This window comes from Grammomys surdaster, unplaced genomic scaffold, assembly GCF_004785775.1.
Source record: "Grammomys surdaster isolate TR1022 unplaced genomic scaffold, NIH_TR_1.0 126398, whole genome shotgun sequence".
Classification (NCBI taxonomy): domain Eukaryota; kingdom Metazoa; phylum Chordata; class Mammalia; order Rodentia; family Muridae; genus Grammomys; species Grammomys surdaster.
The window spans coordinates 1,248,455-1,273,816 of record NW_021621192.1 but is presented as its reverse complement, the minus strand read 5'-3'; the positions used below and the strand labels follow the sequence as shown (position 1 = coordinate 1,273,816).

The window sequence follows — 25,362 nt, the reverse complement described above, 5'->3', positions numbered from 1 at the left end:
ATATATATATATTATACTTGAGGCAGAGAAGTCTCGCTCTGTCAATCAGCTAAGACATTTGGATTGACTAAAACTTCAGTTAATGTTATAGTCAATAATTTGTATACACTATGACCAAAGGACTTTGACTACATAACATCATTAGTTATGTTCCTCATTTTTAATGAGGCTAATTAAGAGTATTAATGTATCTGTAGTCTTATCCTCACAAAAAGTTATACATTTAAGTGAGACGAATGCTGTATGTTCTGGGTAGTGGTGAAGATATTTGGATTTTATGAAGGCCATTCTTGTGAGAACTGGAAGACTCTGTAACAAGAATCTCAGCTATGAAAGAATAGTGTATATGTTTACACAGTGAAAATTATAGTGATGATTCAGAAGTGAATTGTGATGATAGAAAAATCTGCATGTAAAAATTCAAACTAAGATGCATTGGACATTGTTGAAACAACAGAGTTAAGCTTACACTTTGTTATGAATGGCTTATGGCTTGCATATCAATTTGTTTGGTAGCCCTGTCTAGACATAGAACACTGTGTTGGAGAGAAAATATGAAAAGATGTTCATCAGATTTTGACGTGTATTCTCTAAGGTATCTTTGGAACTTCCAAATTAATATCAAGTTAATTAGGTAGCTATGACTAAGAGAAGTGAAAATCAAGTTACTCTAAGTTTTGCTTAGTGATTTTGTGAACTCTGTCAACACAATGAATTTTTATCGTAACTAGTTACGTGGACATTGTAAAGATTTGTTCTCAATGCCCATTGGAACAACTTTAACTTTATTCTGCTGGGAATGGTTTGGAAATGAGGGAATTTGAAGATGATTTAAAGGATCTGTTTGTCATGCAAGAAAACATGCTAAATCTTTTTATTTTGGAGTTTCTGGGTGAACCTGGCTCACAGATAATACATATATCTGTATGTATATTTTATACAAGTTCCAGAAAATGAGTACATTTCCAGTTTTCCAGTGTTTTACAGGAATTGGGTGAGAAAGCAGACTTTCAGATTATTGGTTTTTTACCTTTGTAATTTTTAAATGTACAAAATGATTTTCATAAATTAAAATGTGATAGATTTTGTAAAAATCTCCAACTGCAAAGAGGACAGGAAAGACACAGATAAATGACAGTCTAAAAATATATATTTCAATTGGAGTTTTACCACATCAGAAACACCATTATTGAGATGGTGTCCACTGATTTGGGAAACAACAGTAAAATTGAGTAATGATATGAAAATTCAAGGTATTCAGAGAAAATTTTGTAGTGTGAAAAGTTTTCTTAATTAAGACATAGTTATCCTGCAAATCTCACTTATTTGTAATTTTTCTCAATGATAAATTCTGTCTTATGACAATTTTGGTTGAGAGATATAAAATTTCTTCAAATTCATAGAATAATGAGAACAGAACTAAAGGTACAGAAATCAACTTCCACAAACTCCACATGACTCCTAGTATATTATGTAACTATTAAGTTATATAATTATTATTGCATTATTTAACTATTAAGTTAAGGATTATTAATTCTAAGCTCAATTGTACATTGCAATATCTGAAGTCACCTGGAATAGTTATATCTGTCCAAATATCTTAGGGATTTGAATTTGTATTATATATTTTTCCCATGAAATGTTTACAACTCTGTACTTAAAAGTAAAAATTCTCAAAAGTTTTGTTATTTCTTTTTTGTTAGATAGAATAGCAGCTCAAAATCATTCCTTATGCTGATATTCAATTCTGAAAAGTAAACTTCTATTTATTTTAAAATTACATTAAAGAAAATTTCTGTACTTTTTAGCACACATAAATATTTTGATATTTGAAAGTATGATAACAATCGTTTTGCTTTTATTTATTCATTTTATTTTAAAAATTTTATATAAAAATTTTGAAGTTCTTTCAGAAACTCCAAAATGTCAAAAATATCTTCTTATTCATGCAATTTTTTAAAATACAAATTTTATATTTTAAACAGATGCACACAGAGGAATACTCAATAATGTCATTAAAATTAAAAATATCTAAAACCTTTCTTCGTGATGCCTATATATATATAATTATAGGTAAGTTTGGAGTATTAAGAAAATGTATTACTGATGCTGAAAATATTCTTACTTATAAAATCTAAAGGACTATGGCAATTTCCCTGAAGGTTATTTCTCTATTTTATTTAATTTAATATACAAAAACTTAAATTATACTTCTTAATTTTTACATTACAAAATATCTCCTGCTACATATGTAGCAGAAGACTGCCTTGTCTGGACTCAGTGGGAGGAGAGGCGCTTGGTCCTGTGGAGGCTTGATACTCAAGAGAAGGAAGATGTTATAGGGGCGAAGTGGGAGTGGATGGGTGGGTTGGGGAGCACCCTCATAGAGCCTAAGGAGAGGGGGGATGGGGTAGGGTGCTTATGGAGGCAGGATCGGGAAGGGAGACAACACTTGAAAGGTAAATAAAATGATTTTTTAAAAAGACAGCACCAGGACTTTGTTGTTCTCAAGTCTTCTTAACATGTTCCAGGCAATTCTTCAACTAGTCCTTAAAATATACATATTGAGTGACATGCACACATAGACATAATTTTGAGTACAATTGTCACTTACATGGGTGGGTTGTTATGTAATTCTAGTTGGCTTATCCTTTTCTGTCTCACCTATTTCCTATCTAAATCTCTATTCCTGTACCATAAAAATCAGAATTATTAATTTATTGTATTTTATCCATATTTTTAAATTAAGAGGATTTTTTTTTAAAAAAGTCGCTTATTTGGCTGCAGTGTGATCATAGTTATTTTAACTTCTGTATATTTTGGTCCTCTGAAATAGTACACATTGTGGTAATTCTCAATACACTTGATAATAATTCTTTTTTGTGACTGATTTTTTTAAAGGCATATCTATCTGTTTCTATGCATTGCACCTTGGCCAGAAGTAAATTGTATACTCTTTGTGTACCTGTTTTCATCTAGTGTTGCTTTTATTTCTAGAGTATATCTAAAAGAATGGTAGGTTGAATGGTAGGAATCCAAATAGATTGAATAGTCTGAAGTTGCTTTCCCAAAGGCAGTTGCAATTAGTATTCTACAAGTAATACAGGAAAGCATCAATTTCCTCACCTTAGTCATCAGGGAGCACTTTGATGCATTTTAATTTATGCAACTCACATACATGAGTAGGGTGTGTGTGTGTGTGTGTGTGTGTGTGTGTGTGTTGTGTTTTATATTTTCATCTAGGTATATGCAGTGTGTTTTATAAGAATTTATTCCTATGTATTTCCGGATGACAGCATAATCTACCACATAAATTACTATTTCCTACAGTATAAAAACATGTATTTGCTTTTTAAAATTTCCTTTATTTAGAATCAGAGATCTATTCTATGCTGACTCTACTTCTTTATTATACAATGTCTTAGTATCTTGATTATTAAATCTTTAAACAACAGTTCAATATCAGTTAATATACATTCAACTAATCTTACTGTTTATACTGTTGGTATACCAATCTTATTTTTTCACAAGAGTTTTAACAAATTATACAGTTCTAAATAGTGCAAACACATTCTGCATTTGTAAGATGTAAAAGGATTCCCACAAAATGTACATATTACTTTAGGTGTATTATTGTTTAGGTTGAACAAATACCAAAATTTTAAAATCTGGCATGAGAAACATCCATTTGGGATAGTGACATGATAGCAAAACTTTATAATTTTTCTGGAATCCTGTCTTTCCTGATTCTTTCATTTTAGTGATTGGCCAGCTCAGACATGGCAGAAGAAAATCACACTCTGGTCACTGAGTTTATTCTCGTCGGACTCACAGAGCGTCCCATGCTAAAGGCTGCTCTGTTCCTACTATTCCTTATCATCTACCTCATCACCATGGTGGGAAATCTTGGACTGATTGTTCTCATCTGGAAGGACTGTCACCTCCACACCCCCATGTACTTATTCCTCAGCTGCTTGGCCTTTGCTGACTCATGCACTACATCCTCTGTGACTCCCAAAATGCTTCTCAACTTTTTATCCAAAAATCATGAGATATCCCTGGTTGAGTGCTTTGCTCAATTTTATTTTATGGGTTCCAGTGCAACCACAGAATGCTTTCTCCTATCTGTGATGGCCTACGACCGCTATGTGGCCATATGTAACCCCTTGCTTTATCCAGTGTTGATGTCTAATAGACTCTGTATTCAGTTTATAGCTGTGACATACTTACTTGGTGTTCTGCACTTGGCAATTCATGTGGGTTTGTTATTTAGACTGACTTTCTGCAGATCCAACATTATACAATATTACTATTGTGAAATTTTACAACTTTTCAACATTTCTTGCATTGATCCAGCAATTAACATGTTTGTGCTTTTAATCTTTTCAATTTCTATACAAGCCTTCACCTTTGTAACCATCTTGGTTTCGTACATGCGTGTCCTCTTTGCCATCCTGAGAAAGAAGTCTGAAAAGGGCAGAAGCAAAGCCTTCTCCACATGCAGTGCCCACCTGCTTTCTGTCTGTTTGTTCTACGGAACTCTTTTTCTCATTTATGTTTGCCCTGGATCTGGGCCTGTGGGAGACAAAGAGAAAATGCTTTCTTTATTTTATACAGTAATAATTCCCCTGCTCAACCCATTTGTTTACAGTCTAAGGAACAAAGAGGTTATAGGTGCTTTCAGAAGAGTAATGAAGAATAACTGATCATTGTACAATTCTTTAGACATGTCTCCCTCACAATTATATAAAAAATAAGATGAAAACATTAACAGAAAAAAATAGGTCCTAAGAACTGATCAGAACTCTGCCATTTTATATTGGAGGGTCAGTACCCTCGTCAGGGGACATCCAACTTTGAATCTTATGTTTGATGCCCTAGTGATTCCTTTCATATGGGTTCAGTGAAATTTTGGTAGCACCATTTACAAACACCTTGTCTAGAAACAAAATTCTCTATTTTATTGAAAGAGTTAGCTTTTCAAATGAACTATTTTCATTGGCTTTTCAAATTTACAGTTGTGAATTTGTCAGTTTCTTATGCCATCCTGAGACACACTTGCTGAAACATGACTCTGATCACTACTAACAAATACAGTCAGTCATGTGCAGGAGTGAATAGTTTACCCCTCAGGATCTACAAGTAAACAAGGTTTTTGACCCCTTAGTCCACTAAACAACATTGGTAGACTGATAAGAATAGAACTTTGTTTCATGGTGGAATGCATTCCTGAGAAGACATGTACTTTTGAATAATGCGTAAAATGAAAAAGGAAATTGAATCATAAAAATGGTAGTGATAGAAGAAAAATTGAGTAACCATAATTTAAATTTTTCACCAACAAAATTTGCCATGTCTTTTATTTAGAGCCCAAAATGCTATTTTTATCAAGGATTCTGGATATATGTTCAATAACTTATAAAATTTTATTGCAGTCAAAAGCAATCCCATAGAGCTACCTGGCAATGATATTACTGTCTCTATCTCTTTTAGTAAGAGTTGGCAAGTGAAATTTATGAGATCATCAGAGACATGGCACCTAAAATTGTAGAACTGAGAAGCTGTGCCAATGAATTCTCAACTATTGACAGATAATTGTTGTGTTTCCAAATTAGACGTAAATTAATTGATAATATATTGTGATAATTGTATATTTTAGTTTATCTGAGTGTTATTTTGTAGAAATCTATAATTCATTCTTTTAAAACATCCAATTAAATTCTTCCAGCAAACTTATTTGTGAAAAAATAATCTTTTCAAAAGATTAAGTTTTTAGACAGCTAACAGATATGTTTTATTCTACTACTTGGAAACAGCTTACTATTGCCACATCAGTGGTTCCAACAAAATGGAATGCTTCCTATAAAAATGTAGCTATATGGTATCTTTTAAAGACATGGGTATATGATGTTTTTAATAACTTAACCCAGTTGAATGTGCACATTATTGAAAAAAGTCACCATGTGCATCTCACCCTAAAATAAATAGCCATATTTTCTCTGTAACAAAAGTTCTTTTAAAATCATCCCAGATAACTAATTTTTTTCTCTTCTTACAGTTATTTGTAGCAGGGCATGGCAGTACATGTTTTTAATCTTGTCACTAAGGAGGCAGAGAGGATTGATCTCTGAGGTCAAGGCCAGCCTCATCTACAGAGAATTCCAGGCCAGTCAGAGCTACACAGAGAAACTATGTCTTGAAAAAGCAAAAACAAACAAGCAAACAAACAAAAAAACCAACTAAAAAAGAAAATCAAAACAAAACCAAAAATATTTGTATTTTCTTTTTGCAAACATTGTAATTTTTTCCCTACCTTTTTTTAAAAAAAAATCCTTTCTCTAAAGTGTACTGTTAATGTGTTACAGTTGTCCTCAATCCATTTTTCATAATTTATATATAAAATACATTTTGTTTTTTCTATATGAGCTATAAAATATGTTAGTCCAAATTCCCATTTTAAAATCTATGTTATTAAAATGTCTTTTTCTATCTCTAGAATCATACAAATGGGCTCAGTTGTTAAGAGCACTTGTATCTCTTGCAGATGACCCGAATTCAATTCTCAGTATCCACTTTACAGCTTACATTTTAGAACTCCTGTCTCTAGGAGATCACATGCCACATTCAGACTCACATCAGCACCAAAACTCTCATGTGGTACATATATATGCATATAGGTAAACACTCATATACACACACAAAAATAGCTCTTTTAAAATTTACAAATATTATATAATTATGTCAAAATTCTTTTAACAAAAATACTCATATCATATTACTTCAAAGAAAAAACTTAATCATTCACCTGTATAATCTTGGCTTAACTTGTAGTTGGGGCTATTTGGTATGGCAAATTGAGGGACTTATCAATGAAAATTCATTGAAAATTCAAGCCCTGCTATAGACAGTATAGACACAAGAGCTAAAAGAGCATTCAATGAATTAATCGTTCTGTAGTTTATTGTAAACAAACTGGAGAACTATAACATAACTGAGACAAGTTCTCTAGGATGATCCTCTGAAAACTGAAAATTAAACATTTCAGAAATATAACACAATGTCCTTTTGTAGTCTCACACGTGATAAATGGGTAAGAGCTGGCTGTCATTTTAACTTTAAATGTATGTTTTGAGAGTTTCATATTTGAGTAATATATTTAAATCATTTCTGCCCTTAACTTTCTCCCCTCCAACTCCTCCTTACAGTGCAAAGGGAGGTTTCCTATGCCTGTTAGATACTCTACAGGACCATTCAAGACATCCACTTAAATTGAATTACACTCTATTTAAACTCTCCATGACTTTTTCAAGTATCGCAAGGATTACCTATCTCTCCTTTCTCCCCCTATCTCTGTATGAACGTCCATCTTCTCTCCATAGTCAGAATTCTCACCCTAGTATTTCCTATTTTTCATTTCATAAAACCTGTGTTTTATTTCCTCCTATTACTCTAGGATTATTCTTTTCTCCCTCTTTCCCATGTTCTCTTTCTACTTTCCTGGCTTCTGCAGTAATCAGGTTTTATATTCAAATCTAAAGCCTTCAAACTAAGATCCACAAAGAGAGGAAATGTAGCATTCATATTTTTGGGTCTGTGTTGCCTCACTCATTATAATATTTTCCAGTTTCATTACTTTTTCCTGCAAATTTTCATGATCCCAATGTTCTCTGCAGCTGAATAGAATTCCATTTCATATAACTATCTTATTTTAATTATCCATTCAACAGTTGAAAGACTTCAAGGTTGTTTCCAATTCAAGTAGAAGGATCTCAGTCTCCTTTTGGCTTTGCCATTGTGAACCAGTCAATTTTAGTATCAACAGAGCTCTTCCTGAGACATGATGCTTAAAAGGTTTTCACTAAACTCATATTGACTTTACAAAACCCTCCATTTTAGGACTTTCCAGTTAATCCAACCCTTTAATGTATGCTATTTGTGAGTTAGAGAATTGGGTGTTTTATATCTTCATTTTATGATGCAGATGAAATGCCAAATGTATACCTTATAACAAAGTACTGTGGCATAGGAATATTGCCTTAAAAAGCAGTTATATATTTTAGGGCATTAGAATTTTCTTCAGAAAATTCTGAAGTTCTAGAAATGTCTGATGAATTTCAACTTGTCATTCTACAGAGCTTCATCACAATATAGGTGCTAGACATGCACACAGTGCTGGCAAAGCAGAAAGACTAAATATGAAATGTACAGTAAACATTAAGTCTTATCACCAGAATAATTTGGAGTTACTCACAAATCACATAGGAATGCATTCTCCCAAAGCTCAAGATATTAATTTTGTGTAGTGTATGACTAAAGCAAGTGTGTTTTATTTGCTTTAACCAGTTAGTAAAGCCCAGATTGAAAATAGTCTTGTAAATAAAAACCTATTATTTAAAGAAAGACATTCCAATAAAACTGCAGGAGGATTGGGAAGGACCAAAACCTGAAAGTCACCAACATTTTACTGTAGTTCAGTTTGTATTTCCTGGGGTGGGATTGCAAACTTTTGTATAACAGTCAACGTGTTTATTTTTCCAACTTGATCTGACATTTACATTTAACAGATAACATGATAAAACTATACATGCTCACAGAAAGCTAGCTATATTCCCATATAAGGGAAGTTCATGTAGTTTCCAGTACTCACAGCAGTCGATTCAAGCCAAAAATGTATTCGTACTAATGAATATTTTTCCTGACTTTGTGGTGTAAAATTTAATCAAAAGTTCGAAGATTTATCAGATAAAGAACTTTTACATAAAGGTAGTGCTAAATCTTAATATCATGATATAAAAGAAATCTGCAGGTACTTATGTATATTTTTTATTGAGAATGAGCACAGCTATCTAAAGACCCCATTTAAAGGCTTCCCCATGAGAACTATGGAGGTCACAAGTTGAGCACAATGAAAAGGTTTGTATCTCAGAAATGTGTAGTTGACATGTTCATACAAAATCATGGGTGATGGGTCTCCCAGACACTACAGCTGCTGTAAGAGTGATTTCTGTATTCTCATTGATATTTTTTGTTCAGTCTATGTCCAATAACAAAGGCCACAAATGTCAAAAGTGGATCATGATGATTCCAGGATGCTGGGCTACTGGTTCTTCCTGCCTTGCCTGTTTTACTACCTTAATGGAAAAATTTACTATGATCCTTGAAAGAAAACACACATATGAGTACTAAGTGTGGGAAATAGGTTATTTTTAACATGTGTCATGAAAAATTAACTTCATCTTTAAGGAAGCCAGTTTACTCTCCTGATCTTGGGAAAGGGCTATAATTATTCTATTTCTTTGAAATGGATGGAATCTTTATTGTCTGAATTTTCGTACTAAAGCCTCATCCATTGTAATGACAATGTCCTATTATTGTTCTTAAAAATTATTCTACACACTTATGTAATGAACATATGACCAATAGAAAGAAAGGTAAGTCTGAACAAATTATGTACTGGTAATGTGTATTTAAATCATATGACAAAATTCAAACCTTTTAAAAGTTATTTGCACCTATACAAAGAGTAACTACAGCAAGAATTTCTAGATAGGAAGAGATTATTACCAGCAGCTATAAGAATAAGATTTGTAATGTAGTAAGGGATTATGTTGCTCTAGCAAAGTGGCAGGATTAGATTCTTTTCTAAGACCCATGACCTCACTAGCCCTGGCAAGTTGGTTAGATCTTATCTTTACAACCACAGAGAAGTGAAGCGACCACTCTTTACCAAAGAAACTTCTCTTTACAGCAGGTGGAGACCATCACAGAAAACCATATAGACACAACACAAAGACCAACTGATCATGGAGTACCCAGCACCAATAGATGCATCTATTTCATAGCTCCTGTATCTATAGTGCAGAGAATATTGCAGGAGAAAGGGCAGAAAGATAGAGTCAGAACACCAGGAAGTCTGCTGTGAGATAGTCTCTCCTAGAAAAGCCACATAAACAAGACAAGAAAAGTGGCAATATCAATTGACATGTTAGCATGGAAGGGGAAAAAATTTCACAGGATTCCACCCTTAGACAAAGAACTATGGGCAACTAATGACTGTTGGAAGAAGAGTTAGTCTCTGCCAGAAGTGAGCCATCTTACTTGCTGTACAATGTAATGTGGTAATCTCAAAACCATTAAGGCACACAACAAAAATAAACACATATGTATATGTGTATGTGTATGTATATGTATATATGTGTACATATATGTATATATACATGTATGTATATATGTGATATATACATGTATGTATATATGTGTGTGTTTCATGTTTTGTTTTATATATATTCTGTGTGTGCATACAAACATATATATTTATATATGTATATAACAATAATAATAATCAAAAGCTATCAACTTTTATGATCATTTCTGTAAAAACATGTAAATTTTTATTAGATTGCTTTGAAATCTGTAGACAATTTTTGTCTGCTTCCTTCCCCTTATTCCCTTTGCAAAGTCTTTTACTCAAGTACAGTTCCTAGTTTTTGAGCCTCTCTGTATTAAACCAACACTTCTCTTATCTGCTGTTGTTGCTCCTATTCAATGAAAGGGTATGCTGTCCTCCAAGATTCATGGATCACTTCTGGAAAGACTCAGTTTTCCTGTTCTGTTACATGAAATTTCCTATTTTACTTTACTATTAAAAGTAAAGATGTCAACCACCATACATTTCTTCTGATAGTTGTTATTTATTAACATTCTCCAATTGATTCCGTGAAGATTCCAGCAAACCAATGTATGTCTTCTGCCCTCTTTCTCTTCTCTCCCAATATTTATACTTTCAAGGGACAGTTTTAGAATTTTTAGGTCAATTATGGAGATAGAAAAATATTTATGTTTACTAAATATTAATAAAGAATTGAGGACTTTGTGAAGGTAGAAATAAAGGCATTGAGGTGAAGGGGGTTCAATGATATTTTCCTGGTTTGTTTGCGTAATAAATTTTTGGTAATTTTGTTTGCTGAGGTAGCAAAATCCAAGAGAATGTCAGTTTGAAGCCTACAATCAGCACATATCATAGTCTCAGATTTGAGGTTGTGACATGTAAAACACATTCGGTATTTCTAAGTGGAAACTCAAGTTTTTAGTTAACTTATGAAATATTAAGAGGAATTAGATCATACAACTTTTTCACTTTCTTGATTAAAGTTACTCCAGGATATTTTATATTTTTTAGGATATTTTGAAAAGCGTTATTTCCCTGATTTCTTTCTTAGTCCATTTGCCATCTGTATCCTAAATGCTACTGATTTTCGTGTGTCAGTTTTGTATTCAGTTTCTTTGCTGAAATTGTAGATCAGCTGGAAGAGTACCCTGGTGGATTTTTTAAGGTCACGTATGTACACAATCTTATTAGCTGCAAAGAAATATAGCTTGAATTCTTCCCTTAAAATTTGTTCCCCTTGATTTTCAGTTGTCTTCTTATTCTAGTTAAAGCTTCAAATGCTATATCAAATGGCTATGGAGAAAGTGAACAACTTTTTTTGTTCCTGAGTTTAGTGGAATTGTTTTAAGTTTATCTCCATTTAAGTTGATGTTGGCTATGAGTTTCCTTTAAATTGCCTTTATTTATTTATTTATTTATTTATTTATTTATTTATTTAATTTTTTTGCATGTTAAAACCACACTTCTTTATATAAGGTAAGACAATCCAGTGTGGTCATTGGAACTGATACATTATTTGTGAAAGTATAAAATAATGTGGCCCAGGGCCTGGAGAGGTGGTTCCGTGGGACAAGCCTTGTGGTGCAAGCATGAAGACTGGAGTTTGGATCCCCAGCACACACCTAAGTCCTAGGTGGGTGTGGTGGGCACTTGTAAATCCAGTCATTAGGATTAAACTGCCTTTATTATGTTGAGGTATGTCCCTTGTATCCCTAATTTTTCCCAGACTTTTATCATAAAAAGGTGCCAGATTTTGGCAAAGGCCTTTTCTGCATCTAATGAGATTATCATGTATTTCTTTTTTTTTCTTTCAGTCTGTTTATGTGGAAGATTACATTTATTGATTTTTGTATATTGAGCCATCCCTGGCACGAAGCCTACGTGATTGTACTGGACCATCTTTGTGATGTGTTCTTGGATTCAGATTACAAGTAGTTTATTGAGAATTTTTGTGTCTTTGCTCATAAGAGAAATTGGTTTGTAATACTTTCTTTCTTAGGTCTTTCTGTGGTGTAAGTATTAGGGTAGCTATGGCCTTGTAAAAAGAAATGGGAAATTTCTTCAAGAGAGTCTCAGGGAGGAAATAAATGGCTCTTAAGTGTGGGTCTCATGCCCAGCAGCAGAAGGCCCAAACAAAATGAATTAAATGGCATCTTTGGAAGTTCTTTGTCTAATAATGCTGAGTCAGGGTGGTTTTTTGTTCTAAATTTTATTTTTTAAACATAATTCATTTTCATAAATATTATGGCTCCTGCTTTTGTGATTTACAGGATTCCTGTGTGTATAAATGTGGATGTTTCTGTGCCTATATATTCCTTGTGCTTTTCCTTTGGCTCTTTTTCTTCTGTTTGTTTTATTCTTTTACACATTGTTTTTGTTTTATCTTATTGTATTTTATTTTATTATTGTTCATTATATGCCTCCTTGTTTTCTAAGAAGAGACAAAAAGAATGTGGATCTGAATGGGAGGTGAGCTGAAGAATGGGGAGGACTGGGAGCAGGTGGTACCATAATCAGAATGTATTGTATAAAAAAAATCTACTTTCAATAAAATAATAAAATAAACTGAAAACAAAATAAAAGTGAAGAAGCTTACTATTACCTTAGTTCCCTGATATTCTATAAACAGAACACACTATGTAACTAGTTATATTGATAATTTGGTGATTAGCTCACAATGCCAGGAATAACATTGACTTCACCCTCCTGGGGAATCTCTGGGAAGCATTAAGGGACTTTGGAAGTGTTTGTAGAATCATTTTGAAATAAAAATAAGAAATGTTGTCTCCTTATTGTTTGGAGTTTCCACGCAAATAATACTGCTTCTCCTACACTTTTTGTGCTTCTTCCTGAAAATTGTCAGTGTTCCAGTTTTCTACTGTTTTAAAGGATTTAGGTGAGAGAGAAAACCTTTGCATGATTCTGTTTCAGTTTTGCAATGTGTTTGCAGATAACAAAGCATATAAACAGGAGCTTAAAATACTACATAATCTTAAAGAAAGTCAGCCCCAAAATATTAACACCAGAAATTACCCACATGAACACAATGATAGTCTAATTCATTGTTCATGAAGGTAACAAATTGTCAGAAGGTTTGAATGTAAAGTTCTAGTAACATGAAATGAATGAAAGATTAGAACGTTTCAACATATTCAATTTTTATGTAGGTTTTTCCTAACTGAAGTACAGTCTGATGCTCAATGACTACTTATTTTGTTTTTAGATGAGAAAAGTTTGCCTGTGTGTGTGTGTGTTGTGTGTTTGTGTGTGTGTGTGTGTGTGTGTGTAATAAAAATTCTTTAATTTCACAAATAATAAGATTATGAGTTGATAAAGAACGTTATGAAAATAAGATTCTTATACCTCTCGTGTATAACACACTCTTAAATTTATGAAGAGAAAACTTTACAAAACAGTGTTTATTGTTTGATTCATATCCTGCTAGTAGGGGTATTCTTACTTTGGTTGTTGGAGTTCATACAGAAAATTGGATTAATTAGTTCAGGACATAAATCTCTTATAATTTTCAACTTAAAGCATTTAACAATTAATGAAATAAAGAGGCCATGACTTTGAAATAACATGGTGGGGTATATAGGAGGATTGAGAGAGAGAAATGGGAAGAATTACTGTGATTATAATATAATCTGAAAGATAAAAGTAATAATAATGTTATGGGTTCGTTCCTATAATGGCTCTTTCACTATAATGTACAGTTAAAGATTTTGAAACTCATTCATTTCTCTTGGTTTTTCAGTAAAAATAAACTGACAGCTTACAATTGGTTACTTATGGTGTTTTTTAACTTTTAGAAAGATAGCAACTGCTTATATTTTAAAATTGCGTAAGTCCTGCTTTTATTTTATTTTCTCATGGTAAAATATTGTTATGTTCCTTAAGCATCAATATGATTATATAAATAAGGATGTTGGCACATGTAGAAATAACATAGAAATCCATATATTTACCTCCAAGAATAATTTTTTCCTTTTCAAAAACATTAAGCAAAACATAGCACACATTTGCAAACCTAGATATCACGTGGCAGAGACAGGAGGACCATGGTGTGTTTAAGATAAACTTAATCTATAAAGCAAGTTATAGACCACCAAAGACCTTATTATCAAGAAGGGAAAAAAATTAAGAAAACCTTGAGTTTCTTCAGATACTATTGGTTATGAATAAATCCTTGATTTTATGGAAATAGTAAAATTTGCATTCATAATAATGACAAAACATAGAGGAACAAATGGAATATTACATTACTGAAATTACAGAAAAACCTCTTTAACATTTTTACAGTGCTTGAATTCCAAACATATACTATAACAGAGAATTTTTATAACCTTGTCAGACTGAAAATAATTTTCATTAAACTATCCATATTGAGTGAATTATTTTGAGGACATACTGTGTATATAAAAGTAGACACTATAAAAACTGAACATATTGTATTTATAAATTTATGGATATATACTGATATATACAAATATATGGCATATATAAGAGTAAATAAATTAATAGAGGCCATGGATCTGAGAAAGAGCAAGGAAAGATAAATGGGAGATGTTAAAGAGATGGAAAAAAATTACATAATTATATTTTAATTAAAAATAATGAGTTTTTAAAAGTAGACAAATAAGGATAAAATATATATAAACACTAATGAACGAAATCTCCCCTTAGGAATACATCAGCAGCACAAGTCATAACAATTGTATCATTTCTTTGTGACTGTTCCTTACTTGTTCTTTCATTCTAGTGATTGTTTGGGGTAGATATGACAATAGAAAACCAGACTGTGGTGGCAGAGTTTGTTCTCACAGGACTCACTGAGCGTCCCGAGTTGCAGGTTCCGCTCTTCCTGGTTTTCTTCACCGTCTACCTCATCACCATGGTGGGCAATCTTGGACTGATTGCTCTCATCTGGAAGAACCCTCGCCTCCATACTCCCATGTACTTGTTTCTGGGAAGCTTAGCTTTTGCAGATGCATGTGCTTCATCCTCTGTGACTCCAAAGATGCTTGTCAATTTTTTATCTAAGGATCACAAAACATTCTTGGTTGAGTGCTTCACCCAGTTTTATTTCTTTGGTTCCAGTGCAACGACAGAATGTTTCCTACTGTCAGCGATGTCTTATGACCGCTATGTGGCCATATGCAACCCTTTACTTTATCCGGTGATGATGTCCAATAACCTCTGTATGCAATTTATACATGTTTCATTTATTGTAGGTTTTCTACATTCAGCAATTCATGTGGGTTTGTTAGTGAGATTAAATTTCTGCAAATCCAACATCATACACTATTTCTACTGTGAAATTTTGCAATTATTCAGAATTTCCTGCACTGATCCTACAGTTAATGTCCTTCTGGTTTTAATATTTTCAGCTTTGATACAAGGTTTTACTTTTATGACTATTATTGTCTCCTACTTCTCTGTCCTTTCGACCATCCTGAAAACAAAGTCTGAGAGGGGAAGAAGCAAAGCGTTCTCCACCTGCAGTGCCCACCTACTCTCTGTCTCTTTGTTCTATGGCACACTTTTTCTCATGTATGTGAGTCCTGGGTCTGGATCAGGTAAAGATAAGGACAGAATGTATTCTTTATTTTACACGGTAATAATTCCCTTTCTAAATCCTTTTATATATAGTCTGAGAAACAAAGAGGTAACAGCTGCCCTGAAAAGAAAAATGAAATAAATATTTGCAAACTTAAGTTTCAGCATATTTCTTCTATCTTAAAGAGGGGTGGACAATCTATAGAGTTATGGATTGGAATATGCTCTTTCATGTTACCAGATGCTCACAAGCTCCCTTAGAAGGCCGTGAGCTTCTCATTATGCTTTCTAGTGAGGTTTGGCAATGTAACCCACCGTTAGTGCATCCAGAAACACTAACTATGCTCCTTTGCAACTGAGCATTTGGCTTCTACAGACTTAGTGTCTCTTAGGAGATTCCAATTTTATGAGGAGTAGTTGGGAATACTACTTACAAATAATGAGAAATGATTAATAAAAGATTATCACAACTGAGACAGGAATACAAAGTTATTTTCTTGAATGACCCTAGCCCAGCAAATTAATGTAGCTTTTTTTAGATTTTTGGCATCTCTAGAATAATAAAAATGAATCTGATTCTCTTTCTCTTGGTAAAATATATTCTCAAGAAGTGTAGAATTTAAGGACAAGTGTTAGGAAAGTTTAAAACAATATTGGAGCATCTTAAGAGGACAAATGGAAATTAGGATGTTTAAAAGGGTAGAGTATTAAAATAACTTATTGCTAATGCTTATAACTCAACATATATTTGTATTAATATTGCAAGTAGTGATGTATTCAAGAATTTATAAATTTTATATTTTGGTATAGTAAAATAAATGTAAGAAATCAGCCTTCTGGTTGCCATTTTCACTGATAACAATATTTGAACAGAAGGTAAGAGAAGAAGGAGCATATAAGAATTGTAGGAATTTGCTAGGGTGATATGTGGCAATGAATTCTCTCTCAACTAGCGGCTGAGAATCTAGTCTCACAATTTTATATTTTATTCATATTACATAGAATTAAATCAATAAACTGTGAACAACATAATCATATTCCTCACTCAATCTGGCTTTTCCAGAAAAGTTTATTAAGAAAAATAATCATAAAATGGAGAAAGTTTCATAATTGTGAGCATTTATAAGACAATTTAGTTATTGTTAATTTAATAATGCCAAGAACCTTGCCATATAGTTTGGCTAAATATTTAAGTATGAAACAAATATCTTTTATCACAAATCTCTTGATGAAAATACTTTTAAGGGAAGTATAGTTTCTACATTATAACTTTCAGATTCTTTATATCAGGTTTCCAATATCAAGGAAAAAATTTCTTACAAAAATATTACCTGTGACAATATTTTACATTCAATCTGCACTTAAAGAAAACTTTCACAATACTTTATAGTCTGTGTGATTTATTTTACAAATATTAGAGTAAAATTTTCCATAACATGTCTACTTGTGTTCCTAGCAAACTTTTTCTACATTTTACCATTGGCATTTTCAAGGTATTGACATAAATCCCTGTAGTTACTTAAAAACTCACAAAACATTTATTTTTCATGCATATGATACACATTTATATACTCTTTTTTGTCTCTATAGCCACACAAGTAAAGTGTAATTTTACCTGTCTTATTTTTAATAAAATCATCTGTCTTACACTAGACTGCCTTGTATGGAAAACACTTAACAGATTCTTTCAGTTGAAGAAGTTAATATTTGGATACTCATAGTCTTAACACAAGATAGTCATTATTGCTAGAGTTTGCTTGAAGTGATTACTTAATGGAAATGTTTGTGGATCTGTTGTTCTACTTCGTAGTCAAGGTTTTCTACTTTATAGCCTGTATTTTATGAAATACTGACTTACTGGCAGATGAAAGCATGCTAAGTACTCCTGAATACAAGGTAATAAATAGTTAAGCTACTCAAAGTAAGAATTTGACAGTCCTTGGTTCTGATCTTCCTTGTGCTCATTCAGTCGGTCAGATGGTATTCAGGGACCAAGACCAATAAATGTGTATACGGGAATTCAAGGACTCCACAGTGTTTCTGGTTTATTCTTTGACATTCTTGCTTAAAATGGAATAAGTCTGGCTAAAATGCTTAACTAAATAAGTATTGAGTGATTCCTTTACTTTAACTTGATTGATTATCTTACTGTATTTAAATTTGGATAACCAGTATGACAATGAGAACAGATATTTTTATAATGATGCCAGAACAGTTTGATGTTGAGGCTTATTTAAGAGAAATTATGTGTAATAATTCTTATATATAAAACTTAGATGATACAATTACAAATAATAAGGAAAGGAGGAAAGGAGGAAGAGAAGAAGAAGTGAGAAGAAAATGAGAAGAAAGACAGAAGACATAAGAGAAAATAGAAGAGACTAATCTTTGTCTGAATTAAACCAACACCTTTAATGCATTCCTGACAATAATTTCCTTGAAACTTTATAAGTATACAACATATTTACTTTATTTTTTCATGTGGAGCTGTACTGGATGTTGAAATTAGAATGTTACATGTGTCGGGCCTAATCACAAGCTTTAGCCTTTTATTAACCAATTAACATGGACTGAAATGTTACACAGCATTACTTGATGTATGTAAAGATCTCCTCATCCCTGGGTATCTTCTTATCCCTGTATCTTCTCATTGGGGGCAACCAGATCTTGGTGGGTCAGTACTTAGCATTTGTATATATAGCAGCATCAGACCAACTCACTACAAATAATACAAGTTTTGTCCTTTGGGAATGTCCCAATTTCTTAAAATATTAGTAGAGAAGGGACTTGGAGGAGTTATAACTATCTCAAAATATTTGAAAAAGCTATATAGGAACATTCTAGTTTATAAGATATATCTGTTTAATTGGAGTTACACTACACAGGGGATTGTGATCTTCCCAGAAGCCATAGGGTCCCAAATAAAAAAAACTAGTGCTAGATATGGGACACCAGCACTCAAGTTGTTATTTAGAGGATGCTACTAAGACCACAAAGCAATATAAATTTTTCCATTGCTCTTGGTTCTCAAAAAGATCTTGGTGGAAAGACTCAATTGCTAAAGGTACAAAAATCAGGTCAATACTGAAGAGGAAGATTCCTCTTTGCTGGCTAGCTCACAAATTACTGGAAAATGCTATGCAGACTGATGGGGGAAATCCATCAATAGTCTAAACCTGCTATGGATACTGTGAGCTTCAATAATGACTAGGATGGCAAGATATACCCATGGATGTATAAGTGGCATGAATGTTATAGGGATAACCAATCATTTCCTGATTTTTTGTAAGGCCTAATCTCAGGGATAAAAATGTATATTACAAATCTGTCCAAAAATTCATCAAGAGGTCACAAAGGTAAACTTAATATTATTTTGATAAGTGTTGTATTAAAATGACCTCTAAATTCATATAACTCTATGTAAATATCAGACCTCATTGGAGAAGTTTATATGTACAGTATATGGTTATTAAAGCAGAAACATGCAACTTGCCAAAGTGCACAGAATAAACATTAGTGGAGTATTCAGCTATAAACAGGACATTTATAGCAATCCTCATCAAGACTCAGAGACATCGTAAAAAGATTGTAGGAGCCAAATCTTTGAGAAAGTAGAGAGAAACAATGTCTTTTGGGCATAAGAGAGCTGCCAAACTCATGATCTCAGAGTAGCTGTGGTTGTCTTCACACAACCCAAACAAAATCACACCAGTCAACATTCTAGGATACAGTAGGGAGAATTTCCTGAGGTTCCCACACTCCTAAATGAGGACATATGGTAGCTTTGGGGAAAATCATGTGGTTCTCGGTAGATTGGTCACTCTCTAGTTATTAGAATCTAGAAAATAGTCTACACTCATAAGTATATGAACTCTAAAGTTTGGAGTCCGTGAGTCATTAAAACATTTTAAAGGATACAAAGTTGCATGAATTTCTGGGTCCCTTGGGACATAATAATTTAAAATATAAATATATATGTGTATATGATAACGGATAAATGAGAAACTTTAACTTTTATATTTAAACATGCCAGTTTATTGTACCAGATTGGGTTTCAAAGATTGAGTTGGTAAGCCCTCTGTTGGGAGCTGACTCTGGCCTCAACCCTACCATCCTGAGGATCAAGCTCAAGTTATTAGTCTTTGGAGGAATGCCTGTACCCACTGAGCCATCACCACCCATTAGTATTTATAGACTCATTTATGTAACTACTCTAAATATGTTTAAGATTATTTTTACTTAAAACAATTTTTAAATTTAAATATAATTTAGTCATATTCTTTCTCACCTCTGAGTCCTTTTAAATCTTTTCCCCATCCCTATCCATTCAACTTTAAGTCTTTTCTCAAAAAACAAACAATAACACATACAACAACAAAAACTCCCAAACTAAGCAAAAAAAAAATAAAGCCACACCTTAAAAAACAAAATTTTAATTAAATAATGCACACACACATATACACCTATGGAGTCCACTTTATATTGGTCAACTACTTGTGAACATATTCTGAAACACCCAGGGTCATTCTCTTGGAGAGAACTGATTTTCTCCTCCCATCAAGTATAAGTGACAGTTCTGTTGTTAACCTTTACTTCAGTGACTAGGTTTTTATTCATACATTTTTCATCCTTTTTTAGGTATAACAAAAATAAAATATAAAATAAAACAAAAACTATCACATTGAAATCAGATGAGACAAACCAACAGAAGGAAAAGAGCCTAAAGATAAGCCAGAAGAATGAGAGACCTACCCATTCACAAATTCAAGAATCCCATAAAAACACTAAACTTGAAGACAAAATCAAAACACAGGGAAGCTGGTGCCAAGCTGTGCAGACTCTTTGTACACTATTTCAACTTCTAATATTATAGGTGCTTTGTTCATATTGGTTTAGAGGGGCTTTTCTTTTTAGTCCTCTACAACCTCTTTCTACATCCTATACCACGGGGTTCCCTTAGCTCTGAGGAGAGCAATTTGATGGAGACATCTCATTTAGGGCTGAGTATTCTAAGGTCTCTTACTCTCTGAGTAATGTCTGGCTGTGCATCTCCATATTTCTTACCATCTGATTTTGGCTTTCCCAACAGTTACAAGTGACAGTTCGGTTATTAACTTTTATCCTAGCAGCCAAGTACTCATTTATTTCAGTTCATGTTTCTCATTTACATAAACAAAAATGCTGATGTGTAATGAAGCACAATGCTCCTAAACAACATAGCTTTAGACAATGTTAACTAATCATCCCTAGATGTACATGCAAGGAAATGTATAACACAAGGCACTAAACTGAAACAAGATACTATCTGCCTTCATTCTGAGCTCAATAAAACAGCTGTTTGCTCAAAGGACAGAGTAGTGGCTCATACAGTAAACTTGAGGTGTGTTGGGTTCTTTTGTTTGTGTCTTGTTCTTGTTTTAAGATAAAGAGAAAAAACAATTGAAATGTGTAAGAAATGTTTATTTCTTTATTAGTCTTCTTAGGGCTCCTAGAACCTCTTTGTTCCTCAGACTATAAATCAATGGGTTGATAAAGGGGATAATTATTGTGTAAAATAAAGAAAATAGTTGTTCTTTATCTTCAGCTGGCTCAGACCCAGGAAGGATATAGATGAGGAAGAGAGTTCCATAGAATAAAGGGACAGAGAGCAAGTGGGCACTGCAGATGGAGAAGGCTTTGCTTCTGCCCTTCTCAGACTTCTTTCTGAGAATGGCAAAGATCACACGGGTTGAGGAGACTACAATATTCGCAAATGTGAAGGCTTGTATAAAGATTGAGCAGATAAAAACCACAAGCACGTTAACTGAAGGATCAGTGCAAGAAACTGTGAATAATTGTACAGTTTCACAGTAGAAATAGTCTATAACTTTGGACTTGAAGAACGTTAATCTAATTAGCAAACCCATGTGAATTGTTGAATTCGAAACACCTATAAAATACGTAACAACTATTAACTGAGCACAGAGCTTGTTGGACATCACCGATGGATAAAGTAGGGGATTGCATATGGCCACATAGTGGTCATAGGCCATCACTAGCAGGAGGAAACATTCTGTGGTTGCACTGGAACAAAAAAAGTAAAATTGGGTGAAGCACTCAATCAGGGATATCTCACGATCTGTTGATAAAAAATTGACAAGCATCTTGGGGGGGGGTCACAGAGGATAAAGTGCATGCATCAGCAAAGGCTAAGCTGCTGAGGAAGAAGTACATGGGAGTGTGAAGGTGGGGGTCGTTCCAGATGAGGGCAATTAGTCCAAGGTTGCTCACCATGGTGATGAGGTAGATGATGAGGAAAACCAGAAAGAGCGGAACCTGCAACTCGGGATGCTCAGTGAGTCCTGTGAGAATAAATTCAGTCACCAGAGTCCAATTCCTTTCCACCATATCTGACTTGGACAACCGTTAAGATGAAACAGTGAGAACAGAATTGTGAATCAGGAGATATTTGTTACTAGTACATTTCAATGTGTCGATTCTCAACTAGGTTTAAATATTTGCCTTCATTGCTTTACGTAAATACTCACTGTAAGTTTCTTATAATGAAAGAGAAATACAAAGTGACAACTAAATTGAAGGCAGATACTTTACTTTTCAGTCTAGCAAGGTTATCTAAACCTACAAACCTTCAACTTAAAGTTCATGTGAAAAATTAGTTTCCATTCCTAAGAATAATATGAGTAAGAGCAGTCAAGTGTACTTCATAGATAGTTTACTATGTTAAAGGCTTAATAAACAAAACTGCTAAAGTTGTTTATCAGATTTAGGAGTTCTCTGGTGGAAGTTTTGGGGTCACTTAAGTATACTATCATATCATCTGCAAATAGTGAGATTTTGACTTCTCAGCGACAAAGACAGACACTACCTTAGAGTAAAGGGTTGGAAAACAATTTTTCAAGCAAATGGCCCTAAGAAACAAGCGGGAGTAGCCATTCTAATATCCAATAAAATCGACTTTCAACTTAAAGCTATCAAAAAGGATAAGGAAGGACATTTCATACTTGTCAAAGGACAAGTCAACCAACATGAACTCTCAATTCTGAATATCTATGCGCCAAATACAAGAGCATCGACTTTCATAAAAGAAACCTTACTAAAGCTCAAAACACACATTGCACCTCACACAATAATAGTGGGAGACTTCAACACCCCACTCTCAGCAATGGATCGATCATGGAAACAGAAGCTAAATAAAGATACAGTGAAACTAACAGAAGTTATGAACCAAATGGACTTAACAGATATCTATAGAACATTTCACCCTAAAGTAAAAGAATATACCTTTTTCTCAGCACCTCATGGTACCTTCTACAAAATAGACCATATAATTGGGCACAAGACAGGCCTCAACAGACACAAAAAATTTGAAATAATCCCCTGCATCCTATCAGATCACCATGGTCTAAGGCTGGTCTTCAAAAATGACAAATACAATGGAAAGCCCACATTCATATGGAAACTGAACAACACCCTACTCATTGATAATCTGGTCAGGGAAGAAATAAAGAAAGAAATTAAAAACTTTTTAGAATTTAATGAAAATGACGACACATCATACCAAAACCTATGGGATACAATGAAAGCAGTGCTAAGAGGAAAATTCATAGCTCTAAGTGCCTACAAAAAGAAACTGGAGGGAGCACACACTAGCAGCTTGACAACGCACCTGAAAGCCCTAGAACAAAAAGAAGCTAATACATCCAAGAGGAATAGAAGGCAAGAAAGAATCAAACTCAGGGCTGAAATCAACATAATAGAGACAAAAAGAACTATACAAAGAATCAATAAAACCAGGAGCTGGTTCTTTGAGAAAATCAACAAGATAGATAAACCCTTAGCTAGACTAATCAAGGGCAGAGAGACAGTATACAAATTAATAAAATCAGAACTGAAAAGGGTGACATAACAACAGAAACCAAGGAAATTTAAAAAATCATCAGATCCTACTACAAAAGCCTATACTCAACAAAATTGGAAAATTTGGATGAAATTGGACAATTTTCTAGACAAATACCAGTTACCAATGTTAAATCAGGACCAGATAAACCATCTAAACAGTCCCATAACCCCAAAAGAAATAGAAGTAGTCATTAAAAGTCTCCCTACAAAGAAAAGTCCTGGACCAGACAGTTTTAGTGCAGAATTCTATCAGACCTTCAAGGAAGACCTAATTCCAATTCTCTTCAAATTATTCCACAAAATAGAAACAGAAGGTACACTACCCAATTCATTCTATGAAGCCACAATTACGCTCATACCTAAACCACACAAAGACCCAACAAAGAAAGAGAACTTCAGGCCAATCTCCCTTATGAACACTGATGCAAAATTACTCAATAAAATTCTAGCGAACCAAATCCAAGAACACATCAAAACAATCATCCATCATGATCAAGTAGGCCTTATCCTAGGAATAAAGGGATGGTTCAATATTCGGAAATCCATCAATGTAATCCACTATATAAACAAACTCAAAGAAAAAAACCACATGATCATATCACTAGATGCTGAGAAAGCATTTGACAAAATTCAACACCCCTTCATGTAAAAGTCTAGTAAAGATCAGGAATTCAAGGTCCATACCTAAACATAGTAGTAGAGAATTCTTAACTCATTATTTAGCTGGTCATAAATCAGGGTGGGGAGTGGGATACATCCTGTACACATTCTATTCAGGAATGTGACCTCAACCTGACCATTGTAAGCTGCCATTTCCTGGAGTTACTCAGCCAATCTGTATCTTTAGTTCTGCTATCCTTTGTCTGAACGACCTGGCTGACCTGTCCCCTGGCTAGTTCTTTCTTTGGGTGGCCAGCTAGTTCCTGGAACCTAGGCCCGTGAACTTGCTAGCCTTAATTCAGATTAGGGTCCCAAACTTCTTTATGAATTTTTGCATCCTTTCAAATTAAACACTTAACACTTAAAGATGATAAAATTTGAGTTACAGTAATACAAAACCTATGTTCATCCAATTCTAAAATATCAGCTGTCAGAATAAATACCAACATAGAGAAAGAACATCAGCTTTTCTGTTATCCTTGAAATTTCTAGAATGAGAGCAATCTGTAATTCTTACTTTTAAATGTCTGCAAGAACTCTATTATGCAAAAGAGAATCAAATGCTGATTAAAATGACATCTTACTTAATACATATCCTCTAAGATTCAAAATTCTTCATATCTTCAAATTATTGATACTCTCAGTTTTAAACCACACAGAATACATTTGAAAAAAATACTAATAAGCCTTGTGAATTTGGAGATATAAATATAGACATAGAAATAGACACAGACATAGGCATATAGATATAGATAGATAGATATGGAAATTAATCTTCTAGGTTTCATCTTTCTATTAATTAATGAAAACTTCCTAACAGTTGTTGTGGTAAATCTCTAACCCAAATCAGATTGGTCAAAGAAAACACAACTCAATAATTATGAATATAAACAGCATGCCTAGATTGGGCAGATTTACCTATTTACCTACTCTATTCCCCAGCTATAAGATCCTTTATAACTTGTGGTTTTTCTAGGCCACATGCTTCTCCTCCATTATCCTTTCATCTCTTCCTCTTCCATAGTCTTCCTCTCTCTCTCTCTCTCTCTCTCTCTCTCTCTCTCTCTCTCTCTCTC

At 33.5% G+C, this 25,362-nt stretch overlaps 2 protein-coding genes and 1 pseudogene across 2 annotated transcripts; 2 read left to right on the top strand and 1 right to left on the bottom strand.

The window, feature by feature from the left end:
- The first annotated feature begins 3,770 nt into the window (after positions 1-3,770).
- LOC114614641 (olfactory receptor 5AC1-like) lies at positions 3,771-4,706 on the top strand. Its single transcript, XM_028760272.1, has one exon. It carries the CDS (start codon positions 3,780-3,782, stop codon positions 4,704-4,706), a length of 927 nt encoding a protein of 308 aa, XP_028616105.1. The 5' UTR covers positions 3,771-3,779.
- Positions 4,707-14,948: 10,242 nt separating this feature from the next.
- Positions 14,949-15,869, top strand: LOC114614637 (olfactory receptor 5AC1-like). Its single transcript, XM_028760269.1, has one exon. It carries the CDS (start codon positions 14,949-14,951, stop codon positions 15,867-15,869), a length of 921 nt encoding a protein of 306 aa, XP_028616102.1.
- A 5,317-nt stretch (positions 15,870-21,186) lies between these two features.
- LOC114614675 lies at positions 21,187-22,114 on the bottom strand (annotated as a pseudogene).
- Positions 22,115-25,362: the final 3,248 nt, after the last annotated feature.